Source organism: Canis lupus, chromosome 3 (assembly GCF_011100685.1).
Source record: "Canis lupus familiaris isolate Mischka breed German Shepherd chromosome 3, alternate assembly UU_Cfam_GSD_1.0, whole genome shotgun sequence".
Lineage (NCBI taxonomy): Eukaryota > Metazoa > Chordata > Mammalia > Carnivora > Canidae > Canis > Canis lupus.
In genome coordinates this window covers 58,840,394-58,854,336 of record NC_049224.1, presented here as the reverse complement: position 1 = coordinate 58,854,336, position 13,943 = coordinate 58,840,394, and the positions used below count along the sequence as shown (strand labels likewise).

The 13,943-nt window shown below is 53.0% G+C and overlaps 1 protein-coding gene across 5 annotated transcripts in view; it reads left to right on the top strand.

The window, feature by feature from the left end:
• Positions 1 to 13,712, top strand: part of ACSBG1 (acyl-CoA synthetase bubblegum family member 1) — a 47,886-nt gene extending 34,174 nt beyond the window's left edge. For 4 of the 5 annotated variants that reach the window (XM_038533044.1, XM_038533047.1, XM_038533046.1 and 1 more), the window contains 9 exons: positions 3,500 to 3,580; positions 3,666 to 3,815; positions 4,109 to 4,285; positions 4,961 to 5,142; positions 5,932 to 6,162; positions 6,734 to 6,951; positions 10,873 to 11,012; positions 11,432 to 11,678; positions 13,089 to 13,712. In XM_038533044.1, the coding sequence (XP_038388972.1) occupies positions 3,500 to 3,580; positions 3,666 to 3,815; positions 4,109 to 4,285; positions 4,961 to 5,142; positions 5,932 to 6,162; positions 6,734 to 6,951; positions 10,873 to 11,012; positions 11,432 to 11,678; positions 13,089 to 13,174 (1,512 nt within the window). In that variant the 3' untranslated portion in view covers positions 13,175 to 13,712. The remainder of the gene's footprint in view (positions 1 to 3,499; positions 3,581 to 3,665; positions 3,816 to 4,108; positions 4,286 to 4,960; positions 5,143 to 5,931; positions 6,163 to 6,733; positions 6,952 to 10,872; positions 11,013 to 11,431; positions 11,679 to 13,088) is intronic. The other variant, XM_038533048.1, reaches the window with a different exon arrangement.
• The last annotated feature ends 231 nt before the right edge of the window (positions 13,713 to 13,943 follow it).

Genomic DNA, 13,943 nt, shown 5'->3' with positions numbered 1-13,943 from the left:
CTTTTCCATGAAAGACTCAGAGAGGGAGTGTGGAATCTGCAGGTATTACTGTGGGTTTGCCCATTTCCCCTTTCCATTCTATTGGGTTTTGCTTCATATACTTTGAAGTGCTGTGATGTACATGTCTTTAGGCTCATCTGTCCTCTTGGTGCAACAGCACCTTTATCAGTAAGAAACGTTCCTGAAAAGGAGCTACTGTGTCTTAAATTGATAAACCGCAGACGTCTCCTGCTTGATGCCTGCCCTGAGTCCCATGTAACCCACCTGTGTCCCTGTGTTGACAGCAGGTTTCTCGTGGACAACAGAGAGCTGGGTCTCGCCCTTCCCACCCGACCACACTGTCTGTAAACCGACTGTTTCTCTATCTCCCATCTTCTCCTTGGCCTGCGTCCCCTCTGTCCTGAGTTCCTTTGGCCTGAGTTTCTTATCTACATTTCGTCTTTCATTATTCCATTCTATCTCCAGGGGCTAGTTAGTTATTGCATTAGTGTTGCTCTGGGGTTTACCTTCTGCGTGTTTAACTCAGCCCGGTCTGCTTGGCTATTACACAACTCTCACTGCCTACGCCAGGACGGGGTTCTGCTACTCCACGCAGGGGCTCCCGCCAACATCCCTCCTCCTCCCCATCCTTGGCGCCCTTGCCTCCATTCTACTACCATCCAGGTTACAAACCCTACAACTCATTGTTTTCTACAGTCGAGGATCATTCAAAGGCATTTTAAACTTTTTTTTTTAATTTTTATTTATTTATGATAGTCACACAGAGAGAGAGAGAGAGAGAGAGAGAGGCAGAGACACAGGCAGAGGGAGAAGCAGGCTCCATGCACCGGGAGCCCGACGTGGGATTCGATCCCGGGTCTCCAGGATCGCGCCCTGGGCCAAAGGCAGGCGCCAAATCGCTGCGCCACCCAGGGATCCCTCAAAGGCATTTTAAAAGAAGGAAAAATGTATTTCATATTTACCCACACGCTGGCCATTTTTTAAAAATATTTTATTTATTCATTAGAGACACAGAGAGAAGGTTGAGACATAGGCAGGCTCCCTGCAGGGATCCCGATGTGGGACGCGATCCCAGAACTCTGGAATCACGCTCTGGGTCATAGGCAGGTGTTCAACCGCTGAGCCACCCAGGCAGCCCGCATTGGCCATTTCTGACAGTTTTCCTTCCCTCACATTTGCTTTGGCCATGGTCTTCCTGCCTTGAGAATTTTCTTCGACATTTCTTGCAATGCATATCTGAAAACATGTTTATTTTCATTTTTTTGAAAGGTCTTTTCATGTGGTTTAAAATTCTGTGTTGATAGGATTTCTTTTTCTTTTTCTTTCTCTCAGCCTTTTAAAGATTCCATTCCAAGGTCTTCAACTTTACATAGTTTCTGATGAGAAGAAACTTTGTATCTTTGTATCTTCTCCCTGTATCTAGGGTAGCTTGTTTCTCTGGCTGCTTTTATTTACTTTATTTTTTTGATTTTTTTAAGTTTTTATTTTAGTTCCAGTGTAGTTGATATAATTTTAGTTTTCAGCAATATTAATATGTTTCAGGTGTAACACTATAGTGATTCAGCACTTCCTTACACCACCCGGTGCTCATTAGGACACGTGCCCTCCTTTATCCCCATCACCTGTTCCCGCATGCCCCCACCACCAGCTCCCCCTGGTGACCAGCAGTGTCTTCTCTGTGTTCAAAGTTTCTTCCTTGGAGGTGCCTGGGGAGCTCAGTCAGTTAAGCATCTGATTCTTGGTTTCCCTTAGGTCTGATCTCAGGGTCATGGGATCAAGTCCCGCCTTAGGCTCGATGCTCTACATGGAGCATGCTTGTCCCTCTCCCTCCTTGTTTGCGTGCTCTTTCTCTAAAATAAGTAAGTAAAATCTTTTTTAAAAAGAATCTGATTCTTGGTTTGCCTCTTTTTTCCCCTTTGCACATTTGTTTTGTTTCTTAAATTCCACATATGAGTGAGATCATATGATAATTTCTTTCTCTGACTCATTTCACTCAGCATAATACTCTCTAGCTCCATCCTTGTTGTTGCAAATGACAAGATTTCATTCTTTTTGATGGCTGGGTGATATTCCATTGTGTATACACCACATCTTCTTTATCCATTTATCTGTCAGTGGACATCTGGGCTCTTCCCACAGTTTTGGCTGCTGTGGACATTGCTGCTATGAACACTGGGGGACAGGTGCCCCTTCGAATCACTGTGTTTATGTCCTTTGGGGTAAATACCCAGTAGTGGAATCGCTGGGTTGTAGGGTAACTATTTTCAACTTCTTGAGGAACCTCCACATTGTTTTCCAGAGTGGCTGCACCAGCTTGCATTCCCACCAATAGCGTAAGAGGTTCTTTTTTCTTCTCTGGCTGCTTTTAAGATTTTTTTTTTTTTATTACTGGTGTTTAGCAATTTGATTATATTGTCTCTTAGTGTGGTTTTTACTTGTGTTTATCCTGCTTAGAGTTCATTGTGAGTTTTTTTTTAAGATTTTATGTATTTAAAATAAAAAAATTTTAAATTATGTATTTATTATGAAAGAAAGAGAGAGAGAGAGAACAAGCAGGGGCAGAGGCAGAGGGAGAAGCAGACTCCTGCTGAGCAGGGAGCCCAATGTGGGACTCAATCCCAAGACCCCGAGATCATGACCCAAGCCAAAGGCAGACACTTCACCGACTGAGCCCGCCTTCATTGCGAGTCTTGAATTGGTGGATTTATAATCAAATTTGGAAATTTCTCAGACTGCTTTTCAATTTTTAAAAAATATTTCCTGGGACTCCAATTACATGTATGTTGGGTGTTCTGGTCTTCTCCCAGGATCATGTTTTTCCTGTTTTTCTCTCTCTCTGAACTTTACTTTGAGACTTGTGTTTAACCTTTTGGGCAGGTTTACAGGCCCTTTGCTCTAAGGCTCCTTTTAACGCCAGGGCTATAGGTTGGCTTTTCTGGGTCCCACTGAGCACCCCATCCCAACATGGATGGTTCTGGCCCCTCAGGAGCTCCTGCCCTGGGCTTCACTCTCCACCCTGCATGCTAGTACGCAGCAAACACTCCGGAGCACAGGGACATGACCAGAGATTTCTAGAACTCTCTCTTCCTAGTTTCTCCTCACTAGTGTCCGGTCCCACAGCTTCTAGCCATCATGGCTTTCCTGATCTCTGGGCTGTGACCTCCACTCAGCAAGATAACCAAATCCTATTCTCCTCCCTCCCTCTCCCTCCCCCCTTTTTGTCCCCCTCCCCTCTCTGCTCCCCTCCTTCTCTGTCCCCCCCCCCATCCCTTTCTCTCCTACAAAGGTCTCTAACGTGGGATAACAGGCCTTGGGATGCTTGGTTTTCTCTTGAGGTATAGCTATGCATGAAGAAGGCAGGTGTACCACTGGGTCAGAGGTAGGAGCATGGGAACCCGGTGACCGGTGCCTGGCAGGCTGACTGACACCTGGAGATGGGGCTCCTCTCAGCAGGTAACTTTTTCTTAATAAATCCCCATTGCTTTTCCTGCCAACACAGGTCTGGAAAAATCTGCCACATCTGAAGGCAGTAGTGATATATGGAGAAGCTCCTCCAAAGAAGATGGCCAATGTGTACACGGTATGGGTGGAGGGCCCAGGGGGCAGGTGGGGCCTGCCCAGCTGCCCAGCTGATCAGGTGTCCGGCCCCTCCCTCCTGGCTGCAGATGGAGGAATTAATGGAGCTGGGGGATGAGCTGCTTGAGGAGACACTGGACGCCATCATCAACACGCAGCAGCCTAACCAGTGCTGCGTACTGATCTATACCTCCGGCACCACTGGGAGCCCCAAGGGCGTGATGCTGAGTCAGGACAATGTAGGACAGATCCCAGATGGGTGGGTGTGAGCTGCGGGTGGACCTGTGCACTGGACCTGCCCTAGCAGCCCTCTGGCCCTGCTGCTCAGGGTGCAGGAGACATAGGACAGCCCTTGGGTCTGTGGTCCAGAGCGAATACAGTGGTGGTGAGGAAGAGGGGAGGGAGGTCTGCGCTGGGCACTCCCTGCAGAGATGGCTGGGAGGAGGCCCTCCAGAAGTAGCCCAAGCCCCCGGGGTGAGCACTTCCAGGGCAGGCTTGGGGACACGCCAGGGCCCATCTGCCTGTCCTCCAGATCACATGGACAGCCCGGTATGGCAGCCAGGCTGGCGACATTCAGCCAGCAGAAGTCCAGCAGGAGGTGGTGGTCAGCTACCTGCCCCTCAGCCACATTGCTGCTCAGATCTACGACTTGTGGACAGGCATCCAGTGGGGGGCGCAGGTCTGCTTTGCCGAGCCTGATGCCCTGAAGGTCAGTCCCTCTGCAGAGCAGGTGTCCGAGTGTGTGGGCAGCAGCATACCCCCGGGTACACTCATGGGGGGTGGAGGGCTGGCGTGTGCACTTGTGAGCGGGCAGGTGCATTTCGCGGTCAGAATTCTTCCCATTGCTGTTAGCACAGCCCACGTGACCACCTGAGAAGGGGCTGAGGTGTCCCATAAGGAGAGGGTCCACGTGCCATGAAGGGGTACATCGTCCTCAGAGCAAGGCCACAGATGGCCACGGCCCTGCCCTGCTTCCTAGTCTCCTATGCCGCACCCATTCTTTGGAAACTTGTTTCAACTGTGAGGAGAGCTCTCCCAGACGCCCCCCCACAGATCCCCCTCCATCTGCCCCTCCTGGCCCAAATGGTGTCCCTCGTCCATCCCTAAACTAGTCACTGCTTAGGGGAACGGGATGGTCACGTTTGGGTTAGAGAAGAAAGAGTGGCCACCGCCAGGGCTGAGAGGGGACTGAAGAGCATTGAAGCATCTGGCCCATGAACAATGGGGATGGCCGCCCAGTGGAGGCTGACAGTATGGGACAGGTTGTGTGCAGGTGGGTGTATGCACCTGTGTGGGTGGGTGCCTGGGAGGTACGTGCAGCTGCCTGTGGTGTGGGGGCTTCCTGGCACTGAGCCAGCAGGCCTTCCTCTCTGGCACTGGACAGGGGAGCCTGTTGAACACACTGCGGGAGGTGGAGCCCACGTCCCACATGGGGGTGCCTCGCGTATGGGAGAAGATCATGGAGAGGATCCAGGAGGTGACGGCTCAGTCTGGCTTCATCCGGCGCAAGATGCTGCTCTGGGCCATGTCAGTGACCTTGGAGCAGAACCTCACCTGCCCGGGCAGGTATGGAGGGACAGGGGGCAGGAGTCTGGGAGGTATCAGGGCTGGGGCATAACTCCAGTAAGCAACCAAGGATCTGATAGGCTGGGCTGGTCCAGGGGACCCCTGTGCAGAAGCCCACTCGGGGGCCGGGCTTCAGATCTCTTCCCAGACTCTACAGGAGACTGTCACCCCATCCCTGGGTTCTGACCAGGAAGACTGACTCTCTCTGTCTGGGCAGCATTCACCTCCTCTGACAATGGCTCCTGAAGGTTTCCTGACTCTGTAGGGGGCTGGAGCTGAGGGCCACAGAGATGAGCACTCAGTCTTTCCAGCTGCCGAGGGACCCGCAGCCTTCTGACGGCTTCCCAGATTCACACAATAGTGTTTGGGAGGGTTAGTGGCATGGACCTGGCTGGTTCCAATTTAGAAATATTTTCCATTACTGGTGATTCCGTGAAACTGTATCATGTCTGGTGAGGTGTGTACACATGTCTGCAAATATGGCTTCATTTGCATAGTCATGGGAATTGACTATACATGAACGACTCATCTGTGGGCTTCAGGTGGGATCACACACCTTTGCACATGCATGTCTGTGCAGACATACTTCACATCTCCGCCCTGTGTTTTATTGTATGTTGCTGCCTGTGCACCTGTTCACAGCCCACTCTGACCTCCAAGCTCAGGACGTAGTGCACACAGGTGCATGCACACATCTGTCTCCAAGCCAGCGTGTACCTGCCCAATGCCCACCTGGTACACGTGAACACATGTGTGTCCCTCTGTGGACCAGTCTCTCTCCCCCACCAGTGACCTGAAGCCCTTCACAGCCAGACTGGCAGATTACCTAGTGCTGGCCAAGGTCCGCCAGGCACTTGGTTTTGCCAAATGTCAGAAGAGCTTCTATGGAGCAGCTCCCATGACAGCCGAGACGCAGCACTTCTTCCTGGGCCTCAACATCCGCCTGTATGCGGGCTATGGCCTCAGTGAGACGTCAGGCCCGCACTTCATGTCCAGCCCCTACAATTACCGGCTCTATAGGTACGTGTGTGCCCACATGCCCTTGTTGACATCCTTGGTGCCCACTGCTGTTTGGGTCTCAGGTGTCACCAGGTCCATCCTGGGCTGGGTCCACTGGAGGCCTGTCTCCCACAGGTGGTCTGCACCCAAGTGTCATGGGGCCCTTGCAGCCCTGGGGCCTTGAGCAGGTTCTGGGGGAGGGATTTCCCTCTGTCCTGTGGGTGGGGTATGTGGGAGGGTGCCTCACTTGGCCAGGGATGGATAGCGGGGACAGGAGGAGGTTGGGGGGATAGGGCTGATCCTCTGGTAGGCAGGCAGGGTAGTCAGCTCTGGGGAGAATGGAGGGATTACCTGTTGTGACCTTACCCTGCCCCCTCACCGTCCTGCTGGCCCATCACAGAGCTTGAGATTGTGCCGTCCTTCCTCCATCATTACCTTATTGGCTCTACCTCTAAGTCCCTGTTAAAATACAAAAATGCTGGGAGGGGACGCCTTCTGGCCATTGGGAAGAGTGAGAGGTTGCAGACCTGGAGTTCCCAGCTGGGGCCTGTCCCTGGGCTGAGGCCTGACTGAGCCCCCTGACCAACCCCAGCTCTGGGAAGGTGGTGCCCGGCTGCCTGGCGAAAGTGGTGAACGAGGACTCGGAGGGCGTCGGGGAGATCTGTCTATGGGGCCGCACAATCTTCATGGGTTATCTGAACATGGAGGACAAGACGCGGGAGGCCATTGACGCCGAGGGCTGGCTACACACGGGTGACACTGGACGCCTGGATGCAGACGGCTTCCTCTACATCACTGGGCGCCTCAAAGGTGAGTGCCACTGGCCGGCTTGGCAGTTGCAGGCGTGTGTATTGCAGGGGAGTGGGGGGTGCGCTCCGCCATCTGTGCCCAGGAGTCCTGAGCCCGGAGGAGTCAAGTCTGTGCACCTGGACCTCGCTGCTGTGTCCTGGGGGCACTCTCACATTGGCTTCCTGATGAGGACACCCAGAGAGGTGAAGGGACTTGTGTCAGGTCACCCAGCTAGGAAATGGTGGAGCTTGGATCCAGACTCCCTGGAAAAGCAAAGCAGGTCTTTCCAGAAGATTCTGGGACATAGTGTGAATTTTACATGCAAATGTGGGCATGATATCAAGAACACAGATTGGATATAGCATTTAAAATAAAACAGGAAAAAAAAATAAAATAAAACAGGAGACTTCAAAGAAATTTCCCGTGAAGATTGTGGCCCTCCCAGCGGTCAGCTGGGGACTTTGCCTAAGGGAGCGTAAGCCCAAACACATCCATCTGGGGAGTCCACACCGTTTCCCAGGGGAAACCAGCTCAGGGAGTGGGTGAACAGCTCTGGAAATCGCGCAGGCCGGGGTGCTATCCAGCCTGGGTCCTGCTGGCCACAGAGGACTGACTTTCAGGACAGAGTCGGGGAGCCTGGACTGAGCCTTGAGGCTGCACACACAATCTCCAGTGGCTCAGGTGGGTCGAGAGCGCCGCCTAGGGCTTGGCTTGGTGCCGGCCAGTGAGGAGCTGCACCTGGGAAGGCCCAGCTGGACCACCTTTTACAACAGTATGGTTAGAGATTGGGACCCAGATGCCTTTTCTCCAGGTCAGTAGCCCCTGACCCAGCCTCTCCTCAGGGCATCACCCACCAGGGGACTGTGGGAGGCACCTGGGCTGCCTGTCCTGGGACCCTGAGATTTTCTGTGATGGGGCCTGACATCAGGCTGTGTGAGGCCTGCAGCCTCTGTCTTTATCTGTAGGACAACCTCCAAACACTTGCCAAGATTTTTATTTTTATTCCATCAGATCTGTGGATTAATTTGGTGAGAATGTATCTCCTTGCAATATCGCATCGTCCAATCCATAAACGTGGAATAGATCGCTCAGCACTGTGCAGATATATTTAGAAACATGACTTAGGTCATTTTCTGGGGAAATGCAAGCAGTTCCAGAAAAGACAGTAAAACTTAAAGAGATGGATTCCCAAGGAACAAACAGGGACCATCCCCCTGACACATACACACAACACACCATGACCAGCAGGTTCACTGAGGAATCACAACAGCACTTCACCTGATTTTGAGCATAGAAAAGAAGGAAAACTTTCAAATTTTCAGTGAGGTGAGTCTAACATTGACACCAAAATCTGAAAGATTGTATTTAAAAAGAAAACCGTAGATTACCAATTTGTATGAATACATATGCTAACATCCTAAATTAAATAGTAGCAAACAGCCTATGCCAGCACATAAAACATAACCCATCATGACTAAGTGGAATTATTCAGGAAATGCAGGATATATAATATAACAAATCCTTTTAATGGAGCTTTAAAATGTTTATCATCATGTCTGCATATATTGCGAAGGCATTTAACAAAAATTGAATATCCTCATTCATGGACAAAGACAGAAATGGGTGTCTACTTCCACAACGTCACGAAACGTGAGTCTCCCAAGCCAGAAGCCGGCTAATCCTGGGAAATGCAGAGCCCAGGCCTCCGACATAAGGGGCAGGTCGTGGTGCCCACGGTCAGCCACACCGTCCAGCAGCATCTTGCAAACAGAAAGTCAGAAGACAGCCACAGGGAGTCCATGCCTTGTGCCAGCACATCTAGAAGGCATCACAGAATAAACTAGTTCGTGCATGATAGAACATTTATTTATGAAGAACGAAGCCCTCCCTGCTTCTGAGGAACACAGAAACCCTTCATCCTATAGGAAGGAGGAGGGTCTACCTGGGACTCCTGCTACAGGAGCTGTGGAGGGGGACTCACAAAACTGTACTGCATTAAAGACAAAACAAACCTCTGGGCAGTCACACCACCAAGAGCAAAGACAAATGTCACAGCTGGGAAGCTGGCCCGCAGCTCCTGTCATCGGCGTCCAGCACAAGAACATCCCTGCTGTTCCCTTAGATGTCCTGCCTTTGGCGATGCTTTGTGTTTACTGTCTTTTTGTGTTCGGTGTAGACACTTCTGCACATATCTCCTTAGATCTGCTCCGAAGTAGTTTATGTTTGGGGTGCTGTTTACACACTGCGGTTATCCATGTGCATGCCACCGGCATGCCAGCTGATTTCTGCGCAGGATTGGGGTCTTGGGACCTTGTCTTCAAATACCCAACACTTTCGTTTCCTCCTTTCCATTTTTTCTGAGTGTTTCTCTGGAGTCTTGTGTGGGTGGGGCCTTGAGAGCAGCGGTGAACAGACACAGACCACCCGGTCGTCTGTGGATTGCTCCTGGTCTTGATGGGGGAGGATGCTTTCGACCTTTGATTCCTGAGTGTTTTGTGAGGATTTCTGGCAGGTGCTCCTTTCTATACCGTTTGCTGAGGGCTTCTGTGCTACTAATGTGTGAAAGGTGCTGGTGGGAAGGGAGGGGTAAGGAGGAAGACAAGGCCAAGGCCCCGCCCACCCCACCTCTGCCCCCCACCCCCCACCCCCAGCCTACTGGTCTGAAGGCTTCCTCTCTGGCCAGCATGCCTTGGTAACCACACCTCACCCCGACGACCACCGGTGCCCTGAAACTTGGAGCCCCAGCCATTTAGGGGCTGCCCCCTGCCTGGGCAGCCCCTCAGTGGCCACGGGACCCTGTGATTGGCCCTGCTCCCCTGCTGCTTTGGCCTCCCTGCCTTACCTGCTGCGCACACATGCCCTCTGCCTGTTAGACCTAGTTCGTGTTCAACATCTGGGTGGACCCCTATTCCATGGCCTGGTGAGCTCCCTGCAGCCAGGGCCTGTCTCACCCTACCTGGCCCAACATCCACATAAGACCTGCACACAATGTGATCAGCGCGCTGAACTAGAATGGGGGGGGGGGGCAGTCCCAGTGTGTTTAGTAAATGCCCACTTATTACCCTCTGGCCTGGCAGTGAGCCACCTTCCAGAGAAGAGACCAGAGCACTAAGTGCCCACACCTGGTCTCACACAGGTGTCTTGGGTGGAGCCTGAATGAGTGACTCGGTGGACAAGGGGTGGACACAGTGAGAGGCGCTCAGAGCAGGGAGAGCCAGTGTGCACTCAAGCAGGGCAGGCTTCCTGAGGGGGCAGCTGAGCTGGCCCCCACAGAACAGGGGGTGCACCAGACAGAGACAAGAGGGCGTACTGGGAAGGTGTAGGCAGGGTGAGAGGCTTATAGCAGGGGCTCTGGAACCTCACTGTGCTCTGCTCCACTATGTGACCTCAGACATGTCATTACAAAAACCGTCTAGCATGCCAACAAGAATGCATAGATATTGTGAACATTTGTGATAATAAATAGAATCATTACAAAGACATGCCACCTAACAACCTCCCTGTGCCTTGGTTTCCCCATCTGTAGAATGAGCTTCCTCATGGGCTGGTCATGAGGGGGCAGTGAACCAGTGCACATGCAACACTTAGCACAAGACCTGGTACACGGCAGTGCGGGGGGTTGGCAGGGTTTGCAGGGGGTCAGGGGAAGGTCCACGGAGGAACGAGTTGGGCAGAGGGGGCAATGGATGGGAAGTCTGAGCAGGCAGGGTCTTGGATGATGAGCAAAAGAGTGGGAACACTGAGTGTGGAACAGCCACCCCCCCAAGCAGGTGTGCCCCCAACAGGTGTGAGGGGCTTCTGAGAGCATGCCCCCACTTGCCGAGTACCCATAGGACTGTCAGCCACTCCTGCCTCCAGGGTCTTTGGCCAAGGCTGGTGTCCTGGGTCAGCTGGGCACCAGGACTAAAGCCTGTGCTGGGGTGCTCCGCCCTGCCTCCCCAGAATTAATCATCACAGCCGGTGGAGAGAATGTGCCCCCCGTGCCCATCGAGGAGGCCGTGAAGACGGAGCTGCCCATCATCAGCAATGCCATGCTGATCGGGGACCAGAGGAAGTTCCTATCCATGCTTCTCACCTTGAAGGTATGTTGGGGGGTCTGGCTTTAGAGGGGCAGGTGTTCCGTGGGTCAGAAGCCACGCTCAGCCAGGACGCCCACAGATCTCGAGACTTTCCTCTGTTGGCCACGTGCACTAAGGGGCAGGAACACGGCTGGTAAAGTACTGCCTCGACAATCCTTCATCGTCCCAGCTCAGCCCAGCCCCGAAGGTGCTAGAAGCTCAGAGTCCAGGATGATGGGTGGGGCCTCAAGAGGTCCCTGTGGCAGACCACAGTTCTGCTGGCTGAGGTCCTTTCAGGTGTCCTCCCACCACAGGGTGGCCTATCCATTCTAGAGCCCTCTCTCTGAGACAACTCTGTGATCCACACCCTTGGCCTCAGCAGCAAGACCAGGCCTGGTGTCTCGCAGAGCAAGGCTTAGCCTGCCTGACCTCTGGCTTTTCAGTGCACGCTGGACCCCGATACATCTGACCCAACTGACAACCTGACTGAGCAAGCCATGGAGTTCTGTCAGCGGGTGGGCAGCAAAGCCACCACCGTGTCTGAGATCGTGGGGACAAAGGATGAGGCTGTGTACCAGGCCATTGAGCAGGGAATCCAGAGGGTCAACAAGAATGCGGCCGCCCGACCCTACCACATCCAGAAGTGGGCCATTCTGCAGAAGGACTTCTCCATCTCCGGTGGAGAGTTGGGTAGGGGTTTGTTTTCTTGCTTGTTTGTTTTCATGATTCCAGGGGCTGCGTGGGAGGTTGGAGGCCTTTGCAGAGCCCTCGAGGTACCTGCCGGGAAGCAGCCAGGACAAGCGCAAGCCACAGACACGTGGACAGCCACCTCCTTCCAGCGGGGGGGGGTCACAGTTGCCCTGTGCCTGGGCATGAGCCTGTGGAGAGCCGGCCACATTCACAAAATGTGTGCTGGAATCCATTTTTTCTTTTTTTTGAATCCATTAATTTGAACTACAACCTTTAACATTGTGGGAACCGTGCAGCCATTTCCCCCTGAAATCACAATGGGACCAGTGGCCGGTCCCCAGGCCCTGTCAGTGTGTGGGCTGGAGTCCCTTGGCTCTGGCGCAGCCCCCGCTGGATGGATGAGGTCACTCTGGGCTGCAGCACATTGCGGTGCTCGCGGCCAGGCGAGCCTCCAGCACCTCGAGGGAGCTGCTGAGCTGCCATAGACACCGCAGCTCATTTGCTCGTCTGGTGCCAACACATGGAGGACAGGTATCCTCTCTAAACAGCTAACATATGCAATTGGCTTTGAGGTCTCCAGTTACACAACCAGGAGTGTGTTAGCGCCATATGGATGCTACACTGCCCCTGACCTGAATCAGAGCCCTTTCAACCATGCTTCAGAGGGAAGAACCAAGCCCAAAAACAATGGTCTGGGAAAGACCGCTCACAGAGACTGCGGTAGAGGCCTGACGAGCCCAGGCCGTCCCCTGCCCATCAGGCGAACAAAGCATGATGCCCCACGTGGCAGTCCAGTCACTCACTACTGTTCTGTAACAAATTACCCCCAAATTTAGCAGCTTGAGACAATAAGCATTTATTATCTTGATTTCTGTGGGTCAGAAATCCAGGGCAGCTTAACCGGGGGCGGTGGGCGGTGGGGAGGTTCTGGCTTGGGGGTCTCACAAGGTCGTAGTCAAAATGTTGGCCTGGTGCTGCCACTGGAGCCACTTTCTTGCTCACCCTTGTGGGTGTTAGCCAGAGACCTCTATTCCTTGCCAGGCTGCCTGTGCGCTCACAGCACAGTGGCTCGCCTGTTCCAGAATGATCCCTGAGAGACCAAGAAACCATCATTCTGCTGTTATGTTGGATAGTCTGAGTAATCTCTTCACCCAAAGGACAAAGCAGAAAGTATACGGAGGAGAAATGGGTGCAAGTTAAAGAAGGCGGGCATGAACCTCTATCGGGGCTGTGCCAGGACCCAGTCCTCTGTGATGCATATCACTCCGCTGGGACCATGCCGGGGTGCAGCCCCAGGAGCACAGGTCATGGGCACCACCTTGCAGGCCGGCCTTGTCCCGGACCCTGTCCACACCCCTTCCCAGACTTCTGAGTCCAGGCCTCACTTCCTCCTTCCAATCACTCTTTCAGGTCCCACGATGAAATTGAAACGGCTCACGGTTCTGGACAAGTATAAAGACATCATCGACTCCTTTTACCGCGAGCAGAGAAAGTGAGCTGGAGCCATCCTCCCAGTTTCCGCTGAAGACAGCAGGCCTTTTGGAGGGTTATCCTGAGCCCCTTAGTCTGGGCGTGTGAGCTCCTGGCAAGGCTGTGAGGCCTCCACGTCCAGGCACGGCACTGGCATGGCCCTCTGCCAGGTCTGATGCCAACAGTAGCTGATGATGCCAAGAAGCTTCACACGTGCATAGTTTTAATTTTCAGCACTGCTTTTTGTTCAGGTGACAAATGAGATCAGCTGTCCTCCCAGAACTATAGGGCGGGTGGCTGGCTGAGTCCCAGGCAGGGGGACAGTCCAGTGCACAGGCTGTGTGCTGGGGGAGGCAGAGTGACTTTGTGCCCTGCAGGGAAGCCAACAGTTTAACTTACCTAACGGCGGACTGACTCTGGAATCCTGTGGCTGCTGCCGACCCTGCCCTGCGAGTCCAGGTACTCGGGCACCTCACAATTGCCAACTGATTTGAAGCTTAATAAATTGCTGCTGCCTGTTTGATTGTACTGAGTGTAATTTGAATATTAAACTGTTTAACAGAATTGCCAACAAGTACCCAATCTTTCTTGCTGGTTGAGCAGGCGGGCCAGGCCAGAGTTGTGGTTATTTAAGCCATAGGACGGTGTGCCATGGGCGTGAGTGACCATTGACACCCTGGGACAAGCACAGGTGCAGGAGAGCATTGAGGGGAATATTCTGTAAAGGCAAGTGGCTGGCGCTAGCCCCCTGCACCCTGAATACCCAGAGACAAAGGGACCTCCGGCATCTCGCCA